At 38.6% G+C, this 22752-nt stretch overlaps 2 protein-coding genes across 3 annotated transcripts in view; one reads left to right on the top strand and one right to left on the bottom strand.

Moving 5' to 3' along the window:
- The first annotated feature begins 1251 nt into the window (after positions 1-1251).
- LOC111321262 (neuropeptide FF receptor 2) lies at positions 1252-9237 on the top strand. The gene is made up of 5 exons (XM_022924093.2): positions 1252-1729; positions 4501-4689; positions 5137-5581; positions 6082-6240; positions 7049-9237. Exons 1-5 carry the CDS (start codon positions 1567-1569, stop codon positions 7125-7127), a joined length of 1035 nt encoding a protein of 344 aa, XP_022779828.2. The 5' UTR covers positions 1252-1566; the 3' UTR covers positions 7128-9237.
- The window catches only part of LOC111321259 (TPR repeat-containing protein DDB_G0287407), a 24496-nt gene continuing 9280 nt past the window's right edge, over positions 7537-22752 (bottom strand). Inside the window, exons 13-27 of one of the 2 annotated variants that reach the window (XM_088761656.1) lie at positions 22671-22752; positions 22430-22566; positions 22070-22229; positions 21609-21704; positions 21171-21325; positions 20395-20488; positions 20151-20306; positions 19649-19767; positions 18869-19010; positions 17974-18085; positions 17429-17550; positions 10456-10577; positions 9999-10206; positions 9489-9713; positions 7537-9123 (exon numbers count right to left, since the gene is read on the bottom strand). The exon at positions 22671-22752 is cut by the window's right edge and continues 30 nt beyond it. In XM_088761656.1, the coding sequence (XP_088617782.1) occupies positions 9082-9123; positions 9489-9713; positions 9999-10206; positions 10456-10577; positions 17429-17550; positions 17974-18085; positions 18869-19010; positions 19649-19767; positions 20151-20306; positions 20395-20488; positions 21171-21325; positions 21609-21704; positions 22070-22229; positions 22430-22566; positions 22671-22752 (1972 nt within the window). In that variant the 3' untranslated portion in view covers positions 7537-9081. The remainder of the gene's footprint in view (positions 9124-9488; positions 9714-9998; positions 10207-10455; positions 10578-17428; positions 17551-17973; positions 18086-18868; positions 19011-19648; positions 19768-20150; positions 20307-20394; positions 20489-21170; positions 21326-21608; positions 21705-22069; positions 22230-22429; positions 22567-22670) is intronic. The other variant, XM_022924092.2, reaches the window with a different exon arrangement.

The following is a 22752-nucleotide window of genomic DNA, read 5'->3' as shown; positions in this document are numbered from 1 at the left end:
CCTTGACCTTCGTTATTAAGGTCTCCGAGCGTTTAGATGCAATCTGACTTAACTTTGTAGCTTTACTAGACAGTTTGGTTTTATCAATTGAATTGATAATCTAAATTAGCCACAGAAACGAATTTCTAAAGCTAATTTTGTCTCGTCACGGAAATTGGTACGTTCTCTTCCAGCACCACCACATACCCTCTTCAGCGTGGATGGGGTCTCCCGATCTTTTTTTCTGTCATTGAATTCTGTCGACGTTGGCACAGTAAGGAATAACAGATCAATTATACGATGATTGATTCTGTAGTATTTGAAATTCAGAGTGACTGTTTTCAAAACAGGTGAGAGGCAAACAGAATTAATACTGAGTAGTTATATGGTCAAAAAGGTAAAATTGAAGATGTTTCACGAGTCATCTTGAACCTCTTAGAAAGGCAATTTAATTTTAGAAAAATGAATCACATTCATACCGTTGTCTTTTTTTTTTTTTTTTTTTTTTTTTACTGCTTTCGTAAACAACTGTATAGTGATGACAACTCAGGGATATTAAACCTCTAGCAATGACTGACAACTGGCCACCGCCCTGCTGCATGGCTTCAGTTAATCCTTCATTTATCATATTCTTCGTCTCTCATCAGCATTTCAGCCTTGTTAATAATAATTTGAATTCAAATTAGAAGCAGATGACTGATTACTCAGAACTTTTAATCACTTCCTCATTTCATTTCGTGGCAAAAAATAGACAATCTGTTGTAGCTTCTGGAAGTTATGACCGTGGTTGCCCTTTAACAGTTACCAAAACAGGTTACTGAATTGAAAAAAGTGCGTTTGAGGAATTCGTGTTTCGCTCATCGATTCCATAGTTATGTAACCACTTACCTCTGGAGTAATACGCTTCTTTTACGGTTTTTTTTTTCTATGTATATCTTGTAATCGTACTCTTTCTCAATCGTTTTCCGAAATTTTTTTATAGATATGCAAGGTACACCGATTCTATTAGAACGCCACGAGTGCGGTCGTAAGCATGGGTTATATTTCGTTTACTTTAAAGAGATTTTTACTTCTTTTTAGAGAAGATCTTCGTTGACAGCTCTGCTGTTTACATCAAAAATAGAATCAAAGGTGCGGCCATCGGCTGAATACCTCACGAAGGTGCTAATTACATCAGAGCCATTTCTGGTTTTAGGTTCTACCGCCAAAGCGGTTTATGGTAAATTAATTACTTAACCAGCGAATCTCATAAAAGAGAAGTCAACCGGGTAAATATTAGGCTTGTGGAGGGCTTTTTCAAGTAAAAATTTAAGACAAAAGTCGGCGGGGTATGGCTTAGTGGAATTTATAGAACACCGTACGTAATGTAGTTACTAGGGGCTCAGGAGACAGTTTCCGTCCTTGAAGAGGGAAGTGTCATTTAAAACCAAAATTATACCAGGCGTTTAGTTATATTGTTTCCAAAGGTTCAATAACGTCAAGTGTGAACTTTGCATAGTTGGGAAATAATTGCTTGAGCCGTATCCAGAGGTCGATTCAGTTGTTTTGAGAGAGCTTCGAGTGATCTGGCCCACGAATGAGACGAACATGCTTATCAATACTACAACAACACCCCCGGTACTAACCGTTGCCGAGCCACTGGGATCCAATATCTTTCGATTAATTGTGTACACAACTATATTTCTTTTCACCGTCACTGGAAATGTATCTGTACTTGCTGTCGTTTACAAGATAAGGGAGCTTCATACAGGTAGGTTGAACATTTTAACAGTCTATCATTTTTGGGGTGTGTGAAACGATCAGTAAAATAGACATAGTCCAGTCTATACCGAAATTATAAACGCCTCACTAGAAGAAGTACTTGAAAATGTGCGAGGTAGGGTATTGCTTACAGAGTATTGTCTGTTTTAACAAAGTTTCAATCAAAACACGTTGTATAGGCACATTTGTTTAGATTATTTTCGATCAAATTACCCTTAAAAGTCAGCTGTATGTGCCATCAAGGTGCCATACAAGCCACTAGGACAGCAGGAATACGTCGAAACGCGTAAGGTAAAAATATTTTCGTGATCGATTGATTTGTTAAATTCGTTTCCATGGCCTCTATAACTGGTTTACCAGTACAATGGAGCCAAGGGAAGAGTAAGAATCTTTACAAGAAAATCTTTTTATTTTAATACTTTATAAAAATATCCACTAATACGGCGTGATAAGGATGGCAGATTAATGAACGTTGCGGATCGGGAATTATGTCCCCAAAAATCAGTCTATCTTTGATATGGTTTGAACGTGAGCCAACGGTCGCCAACCATATTAGCAACAATCCGAATTTGTTATCGCTGAGGGAATTTAGGCGATTTGTAGTCATGATATCTTAGTCAAGAGGCCTTATTAGCCATCTTTTGTCGCCGTGTGAAGTGTTTAATTCTACACTATGAAAGACTACATTCCAAACACACACTCCTCCACAATTGTTTAGTATTGTGCTATACTTTAATAAGTTTCCATAAAACTGCAATCTTATCTCTTATTGCCCTCGGCCATAGTATTGCCTTCCACAATCAATAAATTTGAAATGTTCCTCACGTAAAGCAAATTTGAGGATTGCCAGTGTAGTTTTGGGACCAGATTTATTGACCACTTCTATTGGCTGACCTTGAACCATTTGGGTAGATCAGTTTCGAAGATAATTTATTTTATCTCTTTATATCGCTTTTAATTACTTGATGCAATTGCTTTAATTCCTCTTGTCTCCGTGGTGATCAACCAAAACAAGAAGCAACTGGGCACAATGTAGTTTCATTCAGAGATCAAACATGTCAACAATTGCTCAAGAATTCTCGGAGCGTTTTGAGAATACATACATGTCATTGAGTATGGTTTTATTTTTTGGGTTTTAGCTCATTCGAATTTCTCCTTTGAACCTTTCGGGATATTTTTATAATGGCGAAAAGACTATGCCTGGTGTTTTACATAAGCTGTATGTATGTTTTGAAGTCATGTGCTGGAATTTGCCTTGTTATACAGGATTTAGCACCATTTGGACTTTAACGCTCCGCTGAGGTTGACATAGTGATTCCTTTTTTTCGCATCTGTCGTTTTGACGACAAATCAACTGGAGTGAAAAGTAAATAATTGGCCTCCAAGTTTTCAAAGTAGAGTAGAGTTGAGATAATTCCTTTTTCATGAGCAATCTTTTACACATATAGATGTTGAAACCCTATGTATTTGGTAAACAAACTCTTGAATCTACTTCATGTGAGTATTGTTTGAACCCGGGTTTTTGAAGTCCCTATGAACTTTAAATTTGCAAAGCAGCCGGGCGAAATGATACCACTTTTTTTTAATTCCTCTTTGCTGGTTGACGACAGAATTCTAAATGGCCCTCAGAAAAACAAAATGGATAAAAGCAGGGAATTCGTTGAAGTCCTTAGGCCTAATTGCTTTGAACCACATGACGCAAACTTATGGCATTTACTCTTTGAAGAACCCGACGAGCATTAACATCTGCTCTCGTTTCTAAACATTAAACTCAGTTAATGACATGTTACTGAATGAAGTAATCGTCCATCACCTGACTCATAAAAGCCGATGGAGATATTGACTTTTAATTAACATAAGGATGACAGAGGTGCTAATTAAATTTTGTTCGGACAAAAAAAATATAAAATTAAACATGTGTAGATAGCGGGAGTTAATCTTATCGTCGACATTCGGACGCCATATTGATGCCAGGGAAGGTTTTGCGTCATTCCGAGTCACCTGGATACAAAGCTCGACGGTCTTTAAAACCCTTTGAGCCTCAGTTGTGATTAGTATCTATGGAGTATATCGGAGAGTTTACAGTGAAATATTCGGTTAGTCGGGGGGTTAAAGATATTCCGATTCTAGGCAAAAGTTGTTAAATTTGCATTCGTTTTTATGTTGACTGTAAATAAATTTGCATGTACCCGCATTCTAGGAACTGTCCGGTTACACTGGGTGATCCGACGGTCACATTCAGTGGTGAAATGATGGTCTTTCTCCAACTGAAATTTTTAATCCTCACGGGCTTAACTCCGCAAAAACAGATCACTCACTTTATTGAAGTGTTTTGATTTGTAACTCCCTGGCAAATCTTATAGACATCAGATAGCAAATTTAATTCGGTAAAGGGAAAAAGGAGGATTAAAAAGAAACGTTAGCAGGTTGATGGGTGGAAGATAAGTTATGGTTTTCAGTGTTGTTGTTTTTTTTCACCCTTTTTTCACTGCCTTCGTCATAATGCAATACCTTCTTGGTTTCAAACTTTTTTTAGCTGAAAAAAAAGGACTATTTATTTTCATTTCCCACGCCTATGATGAAGAATACACCGAGGGTACTCTGGTCTCCGGATAGAATCATCTTAAGCCTTGCCCGCTCTTAAAAACTCGTTTCGGATTCTTTCCTTTTTATACCTCAGCCTTTATTGCAATTTAGCGAAGAATATAACCAACCTAAGAAGATTGTTTTTGTCAATCACAGATGATTCTCTTTTCCTAGTGACAGGTTACCTCATTGCAAACCTTGCTGTGGCTGATTTGAGTGTCGGCATCCTAAACATCCCCTTCACGGTTCTTTATTTTGAACTTCGTTATTGGCCATTTGGGTACGTCCTGTGTAAGATCATTCCCACGACACAGGCGATGTCTGTGATGGCTTCCATTGGAACACTAACGGCTATAAGTCTGGGTAAGTGTTTTTTCGCTGAATAAAATGCTAAACACAATTGCTGTCTCTCGCACGCCGACTTAGCTTGGACAAGTGGGTCAAGTTATTGGGGTCGACATGTGTTTCCTCTTTGATTTACTTTTTTGAGGACGGTTGGAGTGAAGCTTCGCTGAACTTCAACTATTATGTCAATCAATTCGGCTCTTGGTTTTAATTAAAAAATCTCTGATCAACTGTGTCTAATGTCTGATTAGCAGTGAGGGTCCTGTCTTATTTTGTCACTTTTAGTATCAACTGATTAGATGAGAACCTAACCGACTGAAAGACTACGTAGAAGCGGCCAAAGAATCGAGAGAAATGCAGATCTATCTAACATGTTATGGCTAGATACTGATAATACTTTATTCCTATTTGCAACAGAAGAAATATTGCTTAGTCAGTATTCTGATCAGTTATTCTCAATTTCAGATCGTTATCGAGCGATAGCGTATCCATACGAGCCCCGCATTACATTATACCAAGCGCGTTTCATCATTGTTGTCGTGTGGCTGACCGCAACTTTAGTTGGCCTACCAATCATCGCAGTGATGCAGTTAGGGGAAGGTCAGAGTGGTCTCTTGTGTGAGGAGGGTGGATGGCCCAGTGAGACATTCAGAGATATTTACACTCTTCTGTCATTTTGTCTAACATATGCCATACCACTACCAACCATAGCAGTGTTCTATACCATAATTGTAATGAAACTTAATAAGGCTGCAAGGGAAACGTCGGACAGGGAAGGATTTAGAACAGCGAAAGCCAAAGGAAAGGTGGTAAAGATGTTGATAATCGTGGTGATCTTGTACTTTCTGTGTTTTCTGCCTTACCACGTCACATATTTGTGGTATGAGTTTGGAGAAGGAGAAAAGTACAAGTAAGTTTAAAAATTCTTTGTACAAGAACCTCTATTTACTGCTCCTTCCTTCCCTTTGATGTTCTCCCATGTGTCATTTTTCTTTTTACATAACCCAGGCACCCTCTTTCATCCATAGAGGATATTCACATTTGTATGAGATAGGAAAAACAAAAATGCATGTTCTTCTTTCCGTTGCTTCAATTTGCAAGTGTTTGATATGTATATACGGCTTTCTACAGGTGGGAAAATTTTTCGGTATGGCTGGGTTTGCATAAACAACAACAATCAATAGCTGGAACGATAAAAAATGAATGTACTGTGGTAGTTTGGGGCACTTTTACAGGCTAATTTGCCTCTAATTTGTCAAGTAAAAAGCTCAATATGGAAAGCTAAGAGGGTAAACACAGCTGGGAGAATTGTTCTGCCCTTTGTTCCACCTTTCTTCTGGCGATGGGTATTCCGTTTGTTTCACTTCCATCTTTAACAGAATTTTGTGATCTTTCTTGTCTTCTTTGAAGGGGAATATGGATTCTGTTCTCCTATTGCCACTTGCTGGTGTACGCAAACAGTGCGGTGAACCCTGTGTTGTATGGTTTTCTAAGTGAACAGTTTCGAAGAGGATTTGCCCGTCTCGTGACTTGCTGTAGAATCTGGAGCAAAGATTACAAGGTTTCAAGGTCAATGTGCTCACAAGCTACTTATTATGATAGTAAGACTGCCTGTACAACAGATGTTTAGTCTGCTTCTTCAGTTGAAACTCAGTCAAGGTCCAGTCAGAGTAAAGACCAAAGTTTGCACAAAATTCTCATGTTGACGAGCTTAAAGCTTTTGGCAGTTGTTCAATTGACGCTCGTACTTTCAGATGCAATATTTTATATATAAAAAAAATTGAACCTGACTTCTGTTGGTTGAACTGCTCGGTTAGATTACAGCTTGGCGCCTGATTAGGTCTTTTCAGCTAGTACAGGCGCAAAGTGCCGAAGGATCATGAACGAAATCTTACCGTCCCCAATGATGGCTCAGATGCTTTTGCGCAACAATGTGAAATTGGTCTCTAAACTTAATATAAACGCTCGTATTGACAAAATTAAGGCGAGTATCATAAGGTTTAGCCTAAGAGAGAGTTTGATTAATGCAACAATCATGCCGATAAAGCAGTTCAACACAATTTTCGTAAATGAATGTTTGCGAGAACAGGAAGAGATATTTTCGCACAATATTGTGATAGTTTTGGGGTTAAACCGTAGAAGTGGATACACAACGATGTGCTCTGTAAGATGTATTATCACTAGACTTTGAGTATAGCGTCACAAAAATTAAAAAATGTTTCTCCACTTGAGAATTTGAGATTGAGGTTTGGAAACACACCAGGTTCGCTTATAAAAGTTTTACTGATGAGAACATCTGGCGGATGTAAAATGAATCATCATGTTTCTCATACGTGTAAACGCTCATACGTGCATCACATTTTTCATCATTCATTAGGTATCCATACGCCAGCAGCATTTCACGCGTCATCGAGAGACCGACGACAATTTGCCAATCAGTGTCTGTTTGGATATAAAGAGCTACATAGAGAGCAACAGAGAAGATGATCCTCGTTCAGAATGTTCAGAATGTTCCACTCGTGCCAAGTAAAACAGACGACGACCACTTTCGAGTTGTATCTTGCATCTGAATTTATTGATGTTCTCTCCGGCGTCTTTGAGATCATACGTGTATTCACACATTTGTGTCTTTACATACTCTTTTGTCATCTAAAATTGACAAAAGCCTTCTCTTTTGCCTTTTCTTTTTTTGGCTCATTTCTCTCTGAATTTATCCTCCAACATCGTCTACAAGCGCAACTTGTCAAGGGTTTCCCTCAGTGAGGGTAGAAACTGGGTAATCTGCACCAGACCATTCTCAAGAACCACTACTTTCCGCCCTCTGTCCCCATTTTAATTAAATGAAGACCATGCCAAAAACAAAATAATAATAATAATAATAATAATACAGCTGGCTCCATTTAAAGTACAAAAACATATTTTGGATGACTACAAAAGACATACATTGCATCAGGCTCTCCATATGTTGCAAACCGTTAAACAGTTACTATTCATCTTGTATACCTCCGATCTCATCGTATTTCATTACTTCGTGACTATTTATTTCAGCTCCGACGAAGGGCTAACGCTCGAAACGTCAGCTTTTGTAATCATTACGGTGGCCAATTTACCATTTCAACTTTGTTGATATATCCAAATTATTTCGTTACTCCCACCGACGCAGCCCCAAACAGTTTCTTTCGAAACTATCAGCCTTTATTTATTTCAGCGACTGGTGATGCACTGTGGGGTTATGAACTACGGATGTTATTATAAAGAGACCATTTTCAAGGATGGAATATTCTCTAAATAGGTTATTGACTTAAGAGTTATACTGCAATAATGTGTCATGGTCCCTAATGTGTCCTGGAGGCCTTTAGAAGTTAGCACTGGTAAAAAAAGATTTAAAAAAAGATTTAAAAAAAGATTTCAGTGAATAATGTCAGTAATATGTTGATGTAAAAAAAGGAGTTAAGGTTGACTGAACTCTTTACAAAACCAGATAACTGAAGTAATTAAAATTTCGCATACTGATGCCAGTCATTAAGAGAGCGGGCTTTTCTTGCAAACGAGAAATGCGTTATGTTTCCTTTAAAAATCTGAAGTAACATACGTTTAAGTAGTTATTCCGAAGACAATCTTTTACTATTTACGCAAACCTAACTGTTCCAGAGTTTAACAGTATTCTCGATTAGAACATAGGAATAATTTTCCTCTAGAATCCCCCGCACTGAATATTGTGTAAGTGGCATTCAAATTTATATCAGGTTGTTTCTCCACTCTAAATCATCCCTTTTTCTGACGAGAAGGTTAGAGGGGCCCGGGGTTAGTGTTGCTTGAAACCCAGGTACCTCTACCTCCTACACTGTTTATTCTTAAGTTTAGAAGTAAAACTTTGCAATTTGTATCCACTAAAACCCAAACTGTGATTTATTTACACTTTACTTCTTTGTTTCCCCTAGGCTCCACTTCACAAAACCGTACCTTCCTCGCTAGGTTTAGGACCTAATGAGCCGGTGGATCAAGGAATTACAATTTTCTTTCCCTGGTTTAGTTCCTTTACATCATGTCTTTCTTCGTTCTTTCTTTGTGGCTGTTTCTGTGTCATCAACCTGGTACCGCGGGGGTACTTTTTCCTTTTTCTTTGTAATGATACTGAAGTTGCTATGTTTGTCTGTAATTCAGTTTTGTTTTTGTCATTCGCCTTCACAGCTCGGGGTAGTGGCACTTAGGCTGAAAACCCAATGGGTTTAAAAAAGGATGTCGGGCCTTGGGCCTTATGGATGATCTTCACCATTGTTGTGGTCTCAGTGTACCATCGTTTCACTTCAGCGACATGTCTTCCGCGTCTGCATGGATTGTAACGTTTCCATACACTTCTGGACCCAAGATATATCTGTTTCTTTCGTTCTTACATTTCGTTTAAGAGTTTTAAATTCGCTTTGAACTGCAAGCCAAAAGTTGGAAAAACACCTGTAAGTAAGTGGTAAATTTCCATTACGAAAGTTCAAATCATATCCTAAGTTTATCAGCAAGATCACTGAGACTCTGCTCATTGTTGTAAATGTAGTTATAATGATCGAAATGCCTTCTTCCGATTGCTACGATGACATCGCAGTACGTTAGAGATAACTGAAGTTTGAAAAATGTCAAGTCTCCAAAAAAAGTAAAACGAACTCATGACCCTCAAAGTTCTCCTTGAACTTTTTATACTTTGTTGAACCAACTTTATCGAACTTTGACAATACTGAAATAAATTTCCATGAAGAATTTAGTTTTCATAAGATAGTTTCTCAGCTGCTAAAACAATATTACTGAATATAATTTCTTGCACAAACCTGCTCAATAAGTTGTTCTTCATTTTTAGCCTCGGCGCAGTTTAATCCTTTTTCGAACATTTTTTTGGCTTCCTCTATCTTTCCTGTCATAGCTAATACTCTCCCAAAAGTATTCATGACGTTGGGATCATCGGGTTTCAAGTCGAGTAGCTTTTCAAAGTATGTGGAGGCCGTAACGAAGTCCTCATAAAAGGCGTGGCACTTTGCCAAATTCTCAAGAATTATCTATGAGTATGATGAAAATAAAGTAAACTGTTGAAAACAGGAATAAACTGTGATAAAAACGAACTGAAATGATATGAAGATAACAAGTGCATCATCCAAAGACATTTGAATCTTAGCTAGAACCTATCTTAGAAGCGAATCCTTGGAATTGGTCATGAAGACAAAGTTAAAAAAGAAAGAGCACATTAAATACCAAAAGCCTACAAATGATGGCACTGATTCCAGTGACTCTCACTAATTCCAAAATGATTTTTAAAACCAATAGGCGTCATCTTAAAAACGTACCGTGTCACTTGGAAATTTCTCATGTGCAGACTGGATTACATCAAGGCCTTGTTTCCTATGCTGATTTTCAATAAAACTCAGATATGACTCATTGTACCTCTCGGCACCAAAATCACCTTTTCTTAAAATCATTAATATTCTCTGTGAGTCTCCACTTTTGGCTAGTTTTGGAAGCAGACGCCCAAAAATCATTGCGCTTTTGGGGAACCTGCAATCAAAAATAGTCTCTGTAAATTTCAGTTTCTTTATTAAAAAAAAAATACATGGAAATATATCATTAGAGTTGAATTTTCAACTTAAAACTGAGGAGATTAGACGCCAAGTCTGAAAATGGGGGTGGAATTGGAGAATCGGGCGGAATACCTCCTTAAAAATTGCCCTAAGACTTCACTAAGCTCGATAAATAAATTAAATTGCCACTCTCGGCCTTATCGACGGAAGGACTTATTTTTATTACTTTTCAATGCCATATTCCACTGTCTCTTCATACGGTCTCGTGGGTCTATTATCCCCGAGTAGATCTTCATCTAATAAGTCTAGGGCAGCGAAATCTCTGTCTGAAGCAAAATCTGTGCCTATCTGAAAACAATAAGAAAAAAAGACAGAAGAAAAAAAAAAAGATATATATCTATATATATATATAGAGCATGACGAGCTTTGCTCAAGAAAAAAATTCTCAGCAGGCATCGTAAACTGATGCCGAGGTTTGGGGGAAGAAGGCGTTGGGTGGATGTCATCACATTAATTACACCACAATGTAATTATACAGATTAGCGCCCACGAATCCACGAGAGATACGCGATTGCGTGCGAGTTAACGCGGGGTCATCTGTTGGCGATGAAAATCAAAATCATGAAATGAAATAAAGTTTGTTGTGCGCGTAATGGTCATAAAATACTACGTTTTCTCTGTTTCTACCTGTTTCCTTAAAACGACATTTTTAATCACGTAGTCTTTCAAAGATCCTTCCTTTCCACAGAAGAGGCAATACCGGCGAGGCGCCGTATTCGAAAAAGCCTCTCTTTCGATTATTTAGGTATGATTCTTTCGCTTGGTTTGCCATAAAACAGTAACAAAAGATATCGCAATTTTCATGTGCCGTACGACCTGAATAACAACCGTATCGAATTTCCAGTATTGCGTTACTTGGTGGATCGATCAGTGTTCACGCTTTGCGATCGTAGTACACGATGTTATTGTTTTGGTACAAAACCTGTGGCGGTCGCACGACTTGGCCTCGTATCCTGGTTAAATTCTTACCACTATTATAATATTAAACCTCGACGAGATTTTTCATGTCGAAATGTCGAAAAGCATCATGTTTTCGATTTCGAAACCATTCGAAATGAAGTCATAGAGGCAGTCGGATTTTCGACGTGCGGCTTTCCACCGGCTAACTTAACCACGCAGAGTCTTTGCAGGATTACAAGTGCCACACTTGACCCTTGCAAGCATTGGTATCTACTTTTGAAAGAGGTATGTGACGTTCCTTTGCGTAAATATTTCATATGTGATGTATTTAAGATATTTCCCGACGAAATCCAAAATGTGGCGACGCGGGAACTTCCGCCGGCCAAATCATCGTTCGGAGTAGTGGGGTTAGCCATGATTCCCGACCTCGTTCACGTTGTGTTCACGTTCGGTCTAATAGCTGGTCTATCTTCTTCGTAATAAAATAATACCCGACGAACCTATTAAATCTGCGGGAGTTATGACTATCGTAAATCTGGTGAACTCCGCCACACTAGACTTTGAGCCCGAAGGCGCGAAAAATTTATCTTTTGGCGCCAAACTCAGTCACGACTCTGAAGAGCTCGCTTCCTAATTTACCGAAAGATCAGCTAGAGTAAATTTCCTTGGAGTGGAACTGAAGAAGCTTCGAACACAGATTTCTCATCTCGAATCAGCATGGAGTCAATTTTACAGACCCCTTTTTTCCACCTCAATGTTCGTACCTTGTCGTGGTGAGGTGGCTTGAGTGCCCCAATGACCAATTGCAATACAATGCCTTTAAAGAATTCAGCTTCAGTTGGTGGGCTGTATTTTCTGCAAGGTAGAGGCCAGACTAACACGGACTTTGTCATTGTAGTTATTGTTATGATTATTATAATTATCATTATTATTAATGATTTTGTTATTGTTATCTTTATCTTTATGATTGTGATTGAATCATTTTCAAAATGAAATAGGCTGCTCAATGAGGATGGCATGCTGAGGCAAGTAGATTTTCATTTATTTACCCCCCCCTCCCCCCAAGTAGAAATTCAAGTGTTTCTGATAGTTTTTCTCTTCAATAGATTGTTAGAATGCAGAAGATTTTCTAAGACACATTGTACAGAGGGCTTGTCTTAAGTAGTTGTTTTCTGATTCAAAACCACCTGCCTAGTTCTGTTTCTCTTGGGTAGTTAGTCCATAGACTGTTGTTATCTGATGGCAGAACTAACAGGTGGATCTGTTTCTCTTGGGTAGTCAGTCCATTATGGGCTGTTGTTATCTGATGGCAGAACCACCAATCTGTTCTGTTTCTCTTGGGTAGTCAGTCTATGGACTGTTGTTATCTGATGGCAGAACCAGTCCCTATTTTTTTCAGCTCTATGCTGTCAGTCTTTCATGGACAGTTATTTTTATCTGATGGCAGTTTTAGCTTGCTCTTTTTGTTTTGAAAAATGTGTTGCTTATGCTGTTTGTCACGTATCATCTGTTATTAGTCAGAGGCACTTTTGTCAATCAATGCTATCATTGTCTTCATTATTATTATTGTTAATTCAGCTGCTACTCTTCTCTCCTTCGCACAGGGCCCACTACAGATAGCACTAGCTTAATGAAGTCCCAAAACCTTTCACAATGAGCCAACTCAAGAATTGCAGTCCTGAACAGTTTTTGGGGTTTTCCTGGCTTTTCTTGAGATTATTTTGTCTCAGTTTCAATTACTTGGATACTCATTCAGCTAGACTAACAATAACACCATTTTGTTCATACATAAACATTGAAATAATCATAATAGTAATATAAATGACAATAATAATGATTTGTTATTGTTACTGTTATCATTATCTTTATGATTGTGATCATCATTTTCAAATTGAAATTGGCTGCTCAGTGAGGATGGCATGCTGAGGCAAGTATATTTTCATTTAATTTCTCCCCCCTCCCCCCAAATAAAAATTCAAGTGTTTTTGATAGTTTGTCTCTTCAATAGATTGTTAGAATGCAGAAGATTTTCTAAGACACATTGTACAGAGGTCTTAAATAGTTGTTTTCTGATTCAAAACCACCTGCCTGGTTCTGTTTCTCTTGGGTAGTTAGTCCATGGACTGTTGTTATCTGATGGCAGAACTAACAGGTGGATCTGTTTCTCTTGGGTAGTCAGTCCATTATGGGCTGTTGTTATCTGATGGCAGAACCACCAATCTGTTCTGTTTCTCTTGGGTGGTCAGTCTATGGACTGTTGTTATCTGATGGCAGAACCAGTCCCTATTTTTTTTCAGCTCTATGCTGTCAGTCTTTTATGGACAGTTATTTTTATCTGATGGCAGTTTTAGCTTGCTCTTTTTGTTTTGAAAAGTGTGTTGCTTATGCTGTTTGTCACGTATCATCTGTTATTAGTCATAGGGTGACTTTGGTCAATCAATGCTATCATTGTCCTTAGTATTATTATTATTAATTCAGCTGCTACTCATCTCTCTTTGACACAGGGCCCACCACAGACAGCACTAGCTGAGTGAAGTCCCAAAACCTTTCACAATGAGCCAACTCAAGAATTGCAGTCCTGAACAGTTTTTGGGGTTTTTCTGTCTTTTCTTAATTTGTTTTTGCCCCAGTTTCAATCACTTGGATACTCATTCAGCTAGACTAACAATAACACCATTTTTTTCATAGATAAACATTGAAATAATCATAATAGTAATATAAATGATAATAATAATGATTAGATTAATGGAAATAATCATAGGAATTATAACCATCAGGATAATGAACATTATTTCTCTAACTATTGTAAATATTTTTATCAGTTATTATTATTATCATTATTATTGTCATCATTGTTATTATTATTATTATTATCATTATTATCATTATTATTGTTATCAATGTTATTATTATTTCCATCATGAATTATTAGAGATGCTTGGGAAAAAATGATCTATAGTTCCCTCCAACTCATTATTCTTTCAGTTAAGTGAATTAAGACTTGTGAACAGTTACTGCTTTATTCTGTCATTCCTGATGACCATAGAAATGGGAAAAGTCCACAGATATTATCCCTCTAAGAGTTTCTCCGGGTGTTTTTTTTCCTCTGAATTTGGTTACAACAGAATGAAGGGCATCAGAGTATAGTGCGCCCAGCTAGACATGAATTGCATTAATATTACAGGGTCATTTTGCTGTATTCAGGGTTTAATCTTAGCCTTCTACAGACAAGTTTGTTCCTCTAAATGCAAAACACATTTTATGGTTTTTTAAAACAAACTTACAAAAACTGCCAAGAAACAGCTACTAAATTTATGGAAACATGACGAACAAGTCAACTAGACTGTGTACTACACATCATTGAAATCAAAGTATCACTTTAGGAACATAAAATCGCAAGGTCAGTTTCCCATTTTTAGTGCCTGAGAAAAGATCAGGCCACCAGATTACATCAAACTCTCTGGTTGCTCGTCCCTCTCAATTTCCAACAACCATTTTAGTTTACTGGGTGATAATCGTGCTAGATTTCTTGCCCCATGCTCTTTCCTTGGCCGCCTGTAAAGCTTGTTGAGAGTTTAACAGCTACTACTTGCAGCTACCTCCATATTCCCCCGATAGCTTTTCTTCAACTCTAATGGTACAGAACTTTGATGACTCAGACCAGAAATAACATCATTCACTCTACCATCCCTGTAATAAAAATCTTTGGATTTTTCTCTCCATACAGGGGGCCGCAAATGCATTTTTTCCCTCGCACGTTTATAAAAGCATTCGGCATGCCTGCCAACAAAGCTTGGATGTATGTTTCAGGAACTTAGTATCTTTCAACTCGACACCATTTGCTTGAAACCAAAATAATAATTACGAAAGTTAAGAGATTATTTACTTCTGGAGTGAAATGTACTAAATGATTTGCCCTTTCAAACATAAACCTGAGTTATCAGGTTTTGTCAATCACAAAATTACACGCCGGGTTATTAGTATTCCTTGGGGACCTTCCTATATTATCATAAATATCTAAGACAAGCAGGTCTTTTAGCTAGGTAATCTATGTTAAAAATCGCGTTGTACAGCACTTAGAATTATTTTCCTCACTCATTATTTTTTTCACACTGCAACTTCGCGTACTACGCAATTATTACTACGCAGTCATATCTGGTGTCCAATTGAGAGAAGAGCTTGTTATTATTTTTGTTTTAGAGGTGAATTGCGATTTCTCGTATGTCCCCTATTTCGTCGAAGAAAAGCTCGAACAAATACTGAAAGTAATGAGTAAGTCACTATGAACAAAAAGTGCAAAGTGACAGCACTATCGAGCCAAACTGAGAACTGTTCTTTAATGATTTATAACATGTACCACCAATTCTTACTATTTTTAATTTCTGCGTTTTAATAGACTTTGACATGTTCTTGAGAAGATATTAAATCGGTTAGCGCTGTTGTTCCCTTCTAAATTATTTTGGTGGAAGCGCCTCATAAGACACTGGTTTAACTAAAACCATGTTGGACGACGTTGCATTTTGACTGCACAAACCGCAATTAAATTTAATTTTAACAGCTATTCGAGTGTGTGAAGAACGGAAAAGAGCAAAATTACATACCATCGGCCTTTCGATGCACGGACGAATTAAAACTTTTTGCAATTCCACTTATCCATTGCTTGTAACTGATAGACCTTGTCCTTACTCTTGCGGGAGGCCGTACGATCTGTTGTCCATTGTGGAACTTGGCAAACTTAGCGCACTCTGCCTCGAGCGCAACAATGTGATCTTTCGATTCTCTATCTCACTAGCGCAGTTGTTGTGTTGAACATGGACGAATAATACATCGCAGCGTGTCTTGTAGATAGCTAGAGATGCCATGTTTAGGATAAGCGCTGAAAATGGACGAGCTTTAAAGCCGCCACTGAAAAAGCACAATCGACCGTTTTTCGTTGTAAGGATCAGGTCTTTCACACAGCTGTCAGAATTAAAGAGAGGAAGAACGTCGATCTCGCTCACCTAAGTAGCGAAGTACACCACGAGCGGCGACGATGATCAAACACCTGGAAGATCACCGTGGTGTCCCTCTACTCTTTGGTATCATAACCAAGATCGAGCCGTTTCGACTTGTCACTAAGTTTTACGGTTTATAAAACAAAGGCCCCGCTCTACACAAAGCCTTAAAGAATGAAACACTAGAAAAGCTTACTTAGCTTGGAATTATAAAAATTTCCTTTCTTAAAAATCGAAGATTTTCATGGTTTCCGTAACTTCGTATTTTTCCAAATTTCCTCTTTTGCATGTTATGCTGTTTTGCATTTTCTTCAACGTATAATTTAGTTCAGCGTCGATCATTTATCATCCTTAGAAGAAAATATTCTGATCTTTACGTTTAACTATAAAATTGCTTTGGCTTACATTGTGCGCCTAAAAGGAGCGTTAAAGTAAACATGAGTTGATTCCACGCGAGGGTTTTACCTGGAAAAATGCCTGCACACGAGTGACACCGACATTACCGCGTGTCCCTTTCTGGAAAACATTCGTGTTATGACAAGTAAGGTCAGCTTAAGGGTTTTGGGTTACCCAAACTATGCAATTTTGACGCCGAAAAGTGCCAAAAAGTAATTACAGAAACTTCATCCGCAACACCTTGAACGTGCCGTGGGCGCGAACTGAGATCTTCTCTTACAGTTAATAATTGCCAGGCGGAACTCAGATCCGGCTTAGCCTAATTTGCATAAATGTTTTTGGTGGGCAAAGCTCGTCATGGAAAGAAAGAGAGAGAGAGAGAGAGAGAGAGAGAGAGAGAGAGAGAGAGAGAGAGAGAGAGAGAGAGAGAGAGAGAGAGAGAGAGAGAGAGAGAGAGAGAGAGAGAGAGAGAGAGAGAGAGAGAGAGAGAGAGAGAGAGAGAGAGAGAGAGAGAGAGAGAGAGAGAGAGAGAGAGAGAGAGTGTGTGTGTGTGTGTGTGTGTGTGTGTGTGTGTGTGTGTGTGTGTGTGTGTGTGTGTGTGTGTGTGTGTGTGTGTGTGTGTGTGTGTGAGGGAATCAGTCACGAAGCATCAAGAACCATCTGAAGCACACGTTTTTCAATATTTCAAATCCGTGTTCTTAACTTTCTGGAGCATTTATAATGCTTCTAAAAAGAAACGCATCAGGAATGCCGCGACTAAATAAATACTAATAGGAAAGAGAATGAAATGCCTGCTAATTTGTTCATGTTCAAATATAAGTTGATATCATTTTAATTCGGTATAATTACCAGTCTTTCGAATAACTGTCTCGCCTCCTCGTGATGGCCATTGTTGAGGTAATAATCTGCCATGGCAGCGTTCAGCGGTGGAATTGAAGTATTCATTTGATCCTTTTGGTATTTGGTTAATCCTTAAAAGAAAAAGTGAATTTTGTAGGTTTTAGAGAAAGCACTGATACTCCAGCGAAGGAAAAAAATTCAGGAATGCATGAGGTGAAAATTAATGAGCTCAGTAGACGTAGTGTTATATCTATCTCGAGAGAAATGCATGTTATGCGCTACTGGTCCGGTTACAACGTCCGGTGTGGTCGCAAAGGCCAATTATCGAGCTGTAAAACGTATCAGGTTGTGTCATTGTTAATTTTTTTTTCATCCTTTTTCCGTTAATATTGTTTGTCATAGATCCGAAAATCCTATTTACTATCATTCTGAGGCGTAAAATCTTTCTCATCGCTCAATTGCAGAAACTAAAAATGGTAGGCTTTAGGTCAGAAAGTTCAGCAGAGAAATCCACAAGCCCTAACGTTAGAGATGAATCATGGTAAATCACGAACCTGCTTTCTTGAAATACGGATGAGCGTCATCAAATTTTCCAGCCACGGCATAGGCCAACGCTATATTCTCTTGAGCGTTCAGTGTAAAAATGTGTTCTGGACCTAAAGATTTCTAGAAAGAAAACAGCAACGGATATGGTTAAATTTGAGACCTCATTTTATTACTGAAGGTATTTTCATAATTAGCTGGCCGTTTAAACGGGCTAAAAGATCTTTCCACTAATCGTTAAGATTAAGATTTAAGATTAAGATTTAATTCTGTGTAACTAAGGCGTCCCCTTGGCTACTGTTTTCGAATTAAAGGTTCACTGAAAAGCTTTTGGAGAAATGCCGAGGTTGGTGCCTTTGAGGGCCACATGAGTGGGGCAAAGGCCTATTGCCATCTCATATTATTGAGGATGGGATTGACAAATAATTAGGCTAAAATGATTGGAGACAGAAAAAAAACCTCATCTTTGTGAAGTAATCCAAAATGCGCCGTATGGAACTTCTCTTGAGTCTTCTGACAGGAGGGAAACTCCAGGTTTTTGCAAAGGGGGAGTCACAATGTGTCAAACAGGGTACCCACCAGATTGTCATGTCGACCTTCCTGCCGTGTTTCACTTAATGTGACAAAAAAAAGGCTTACAAAGGGGGGGGGGGGGGAGGGTTCACGGGCATTCAGAACCTCTCCTAGCTACGCCCTTGCTCCGTCCTTGCAACACACCAGAATGAGATTAACATTTGAGACCCTTAAATCCATCATTGGCTTTACGGGATTGCTGTCAGACACTTTGTTGTTACAATGATGATAGTATCATTGAGACATCAAATTAACCTTGACAACTTTGCTTCTCGCGTTGCATGCCTAATGATAATACAGCGCCCAATGATAATACAGCGCCCATCGGTTTACCTCTAAGATCTCCGCCGCTCGTATGGCGGCTTCAGCTGACTTGTTAGCATCCAAATTGAGTAGAAAGGAGGAATAGCTAAGTAAAGTCTGACCTACGTCATGATGGTCCGGCCCATAAGCTTTAGTGCGGATGTCCAAAGCTCTGAAATAAATCAACAAAGTTAGTCGTGTTGAAAGTAGCTCCACTCTCAACCCACAAACTGATTCAAAACATTTATGAATTATGCCAGGCCCAATAAAAAAGATATGGAAAAAGTTGAGAGCAACCTCAGCAGCACTGATACTAACGACATTGTTCTGAGAAGATGACGCCAATTCCTTTTCATACAACCCTGGGGGGATAGCAATCTGCTGCCCTATAGTGTATTTTTTTTTTAACCGTTTTGGTCTGAAAGAGGGGGTACATTATTGACCATGACAGTCTTAAAACGGGTAAGCTTTCCAAAAAAACTACGAGAGCAGGTGGTTTTTTTATCTATTCAACTCCAAAGCAATAAAAAAGGAATGAAAAAAAATATATCATTAAAGCAGATGAAATCAAAGGTAAGGAGTTTAGAGGCCAAGTAAGAAAACGGGTGTGGATTTGAAGAATTGGGCGGCACACCACTACTATGATTTGTCAGGAGTACACCCTGGCTAAAAGCTGTGTCGCGACCAACCCCATTAACTCTGTCCAAGTTAAAATACTCTTGTTGATTCATGAACTTTTTATAGAAATTCATACGATAAAGGAATATTAAAGGTTGAAGAACGAGCAAAAATAAAGAAAGGCAAGTTTACCTTAGATACAATGGCTCAGCTTTGTTCCTGTCGTAGATCCTCGCATAGGCCATACCAAGGTTCAGCAACGTACCACCCACATCAGGCGGAAGCTGGCCAAAATATGCTTCTTCATACATCTTCCCAGTATTACATGAGAGCCAAAAAAAACTTCTTACATTCATTCATTTATTTGTATAAGAAAATACCCCTTTGAGAATGCAGGATTTCTTGGATAAGGACTATACAATTGTAAAACGCCAAAAGTACCTCACGCTGTTCAATTTGCATTTAACATGAGATCCAAGCTATTAAAGCATTGGACTTTCGCAATGACATCCTGTCATAAGCAAGGAATACATCATAAACTCTATTTTCAGTTAAAGGGAAAGCTCGTTGAGGGTTTCAATTTTTTTTTAATTTGTTTCATGTTTTTTGTTTTGTTTTTGAAATAGTTTATAACAAATCCCAAAAGGGATACAGACACATTCGTTAGATCGTTAGTGGGTTCAATTATCCCTACCTCCAAGGCTTTCTCTAAAATTCTGGCAGAGTCCTCCCAACGTTCCATGGACTTATACAAAGCTCCAATGTTGTTCATTGTGTCGGGAATCAGATGATGAGTCGGTTCCAAGGTTCGTCGGTGAAGCTCAAGACATCTATTGTAATATTCCAAAGCCTGAAACACAAAATAAGTAAGATTACTATCGAGGTTCCAAAGGTCTGGCGTCTCGACTGCAGACTAAATGAAGATGAGACATTCATACCTCTTGGAACTTGTTCGTCCTGTAATATAGCACACCCAAACCGTGAAGTGAAGTTGCTACTCTTGACCAGCCTCTAGACCATTCATCGGCAAACCTGATTCAACCACCAAATAAAGAAATTACAGCAATTTGAGCGTGTCACAATATAGAAAGATCCCAGACAACTTCGTTGGACAAAGATTAATCTGGGTCTTCCGCGAAGACTCGACCCCTTCTCAGCTTCTCGATCAAATACTACCAACTGAGCTACAACAAATTCGTTAGAGAGGTAGGCGATAGTTTAGCGTAATTAACAAATGGTAAACACCACAGTGTACACTATTGAGTTATGGATGCACGCGGGAGGTTCCTAACCACGAAAGAAGCGTAAGAGTCGCGCGAGGCGATAGCCGAGAGCGACTGTACCCTCTTGAGTGCTTAGCAAACCTCCCAAGTGCATCCATAGCTCAATAGTGTACGCTGTGGTGTTTACCATTTGTTTTATAACACAACATTGATACATTGTAGCAAAAGAGTTCCCTTTTATTTAACAAATCTTGCGTGACCAGAAAAAATGAGCACGTGCGGAAAAATGGTCTTTGCATTTGCTCACGTCAGCAGCGTACACCCTTGGGCAAATGGGGGACGCTAAATTGACCAATCAGAGTGCGCGCTTTAATTTGGTTATGTTATAATAGCGTTGTGATAGGCTAAGTTAGGTGTCACAAGTTTCAATATGGTACATAAATAATCCAGCTATGACTGTATGAACACACGATACCAACAGTACATCTTACTTTTCGCCGAGCTCGAGGACCTCTCTGTGCAAAGGTTCGGCATCATCGAACCGCTCGGTATCCACAAGCAAGCAAGCTAATGCATTGGCCATTTCACAATAATCCATTGCTACATTTGCATCACTATGGATCTCTTCCTCAGAATAAGCTGACCTCTGTAATAAAAGGCGATAAGGGGACTGACTAAATATACAGCAGTATGCGGTGTACCCCCCCTCTTTCCCCTACTAATTATCGACCGACTGGAGAGCTTCTCAGTGGGCCTTCTAAATACACACAAAACAAAAGTTGGAAGTAAATCTAACTCGGAATCATTAAGGACATATGAGACCCAAACTCTTAGGAAGGAGCAAAACCACAGAAAGACTGGCTGAAATAACCAGCACTTCAGTAAGCTAGCCAGGAAAAGAGAAACCAATCATTCAATTTATTGCTTGCCTGCAAATACAATGCTCTCTGGAGAAGTGGTTCAACTGCTGTCATATGCCCTGCATCACCTTGGTACACAGAAATTTGGAACGCTAGTTTGGCAAGCTGAAAATTGATGGTTGAGTAAATAAATATGGATTCTAGATCTCTTGGCTGGATGACGTTGAAAAAATCATAAAGAATAGTGAACGAACTATTTTATAAGTTGAAACCTTTACTTTTGTTACGTCCGTCCAAGTTTGGATAGATGTACATATACAGACCTACGCTCTTCAATGATCCATGTCTTAACCCAACAGTAATCCAAATGTAGTGTTAAAGCTGTTTTTTTCAAAGACGTTATTCGGTTATTTTTTTTTTCTTCTTCTTTGGGAGAAGTTGAATCTACCTCTCCACTATCCAAACTGAGAAATTAAGATAACTTTGTCTCTAATAACACAATAAAATCGTGCTTGATATACTTTTGGTACCTTTTTAACTGCAGTGATCGTTTCCCCCCCTTTCTCCTGTTCTTTGAGATACAACAGTGCAAGCTGATCATTAAGCGTCTTTTGATACAAAGCCGTTATTTCTTCTCCTGTTAAACCAGTTTCATTCCAGTAACTCACTAGGTCGTACTTGTTTTCATCGCTGAAAATTGATCAAGGATGCATTTCTTCAATTATGGGAAGGAATCCATTATGGACAAGTGTGAACTGCATGTCATCATGGATCGAACTTATTTTAAGGATTTCGACAATCCACGTTGGAAGTTGTAAAAAAAAATATTCATGTGGTGGCAAATCATTGGTTCTAAATTGAGAAAAAGCTTGAAAAAAGGAAATACGAACCTGAAGAGTGACCAGAATATCGAAGCAGTCGTGAGACACTCGATAAGACGATCTTTCTCTCCAGACTTTACTAAAAGCCATGGAAGCTCCATGTAAATGCGATCTGATATTACAGTATCGTAAACCAAGTCTCTCTCCTATCACCAAAAGAATGATAATGATCATAAGCAAAATGAAACAACGAGACGATTTAAGAGGAGACATCACTCGGAAATTTTGTTCAAAAGCTTTGTGCTCTCACCCTTAGTCTTGCTCCAAAATAATCCACCAATCGCATGATGTAGTGAATGGTAGTTGACTCGTCCATGCAGTATTTCTCTTGA

Source organism: Stylophora pistillata, chromosome 1, assembly GCF_964205215.1.
Source record: "Stylophora pistillata chromosome 1, jaStyPist1.2, whole genome shotgun sequence".
Lineage (NCBI taxonomy): Eukaryota > Metazoa > Cnidaria > Anthozoa > Scleractinia > Pocilloporidae > Stylophora > Stylophora pistillata.
Note: the sequence above shows the minus strand (reverse complement) of the source record. Positions and strands in the feature narration are given on the sequence as shown.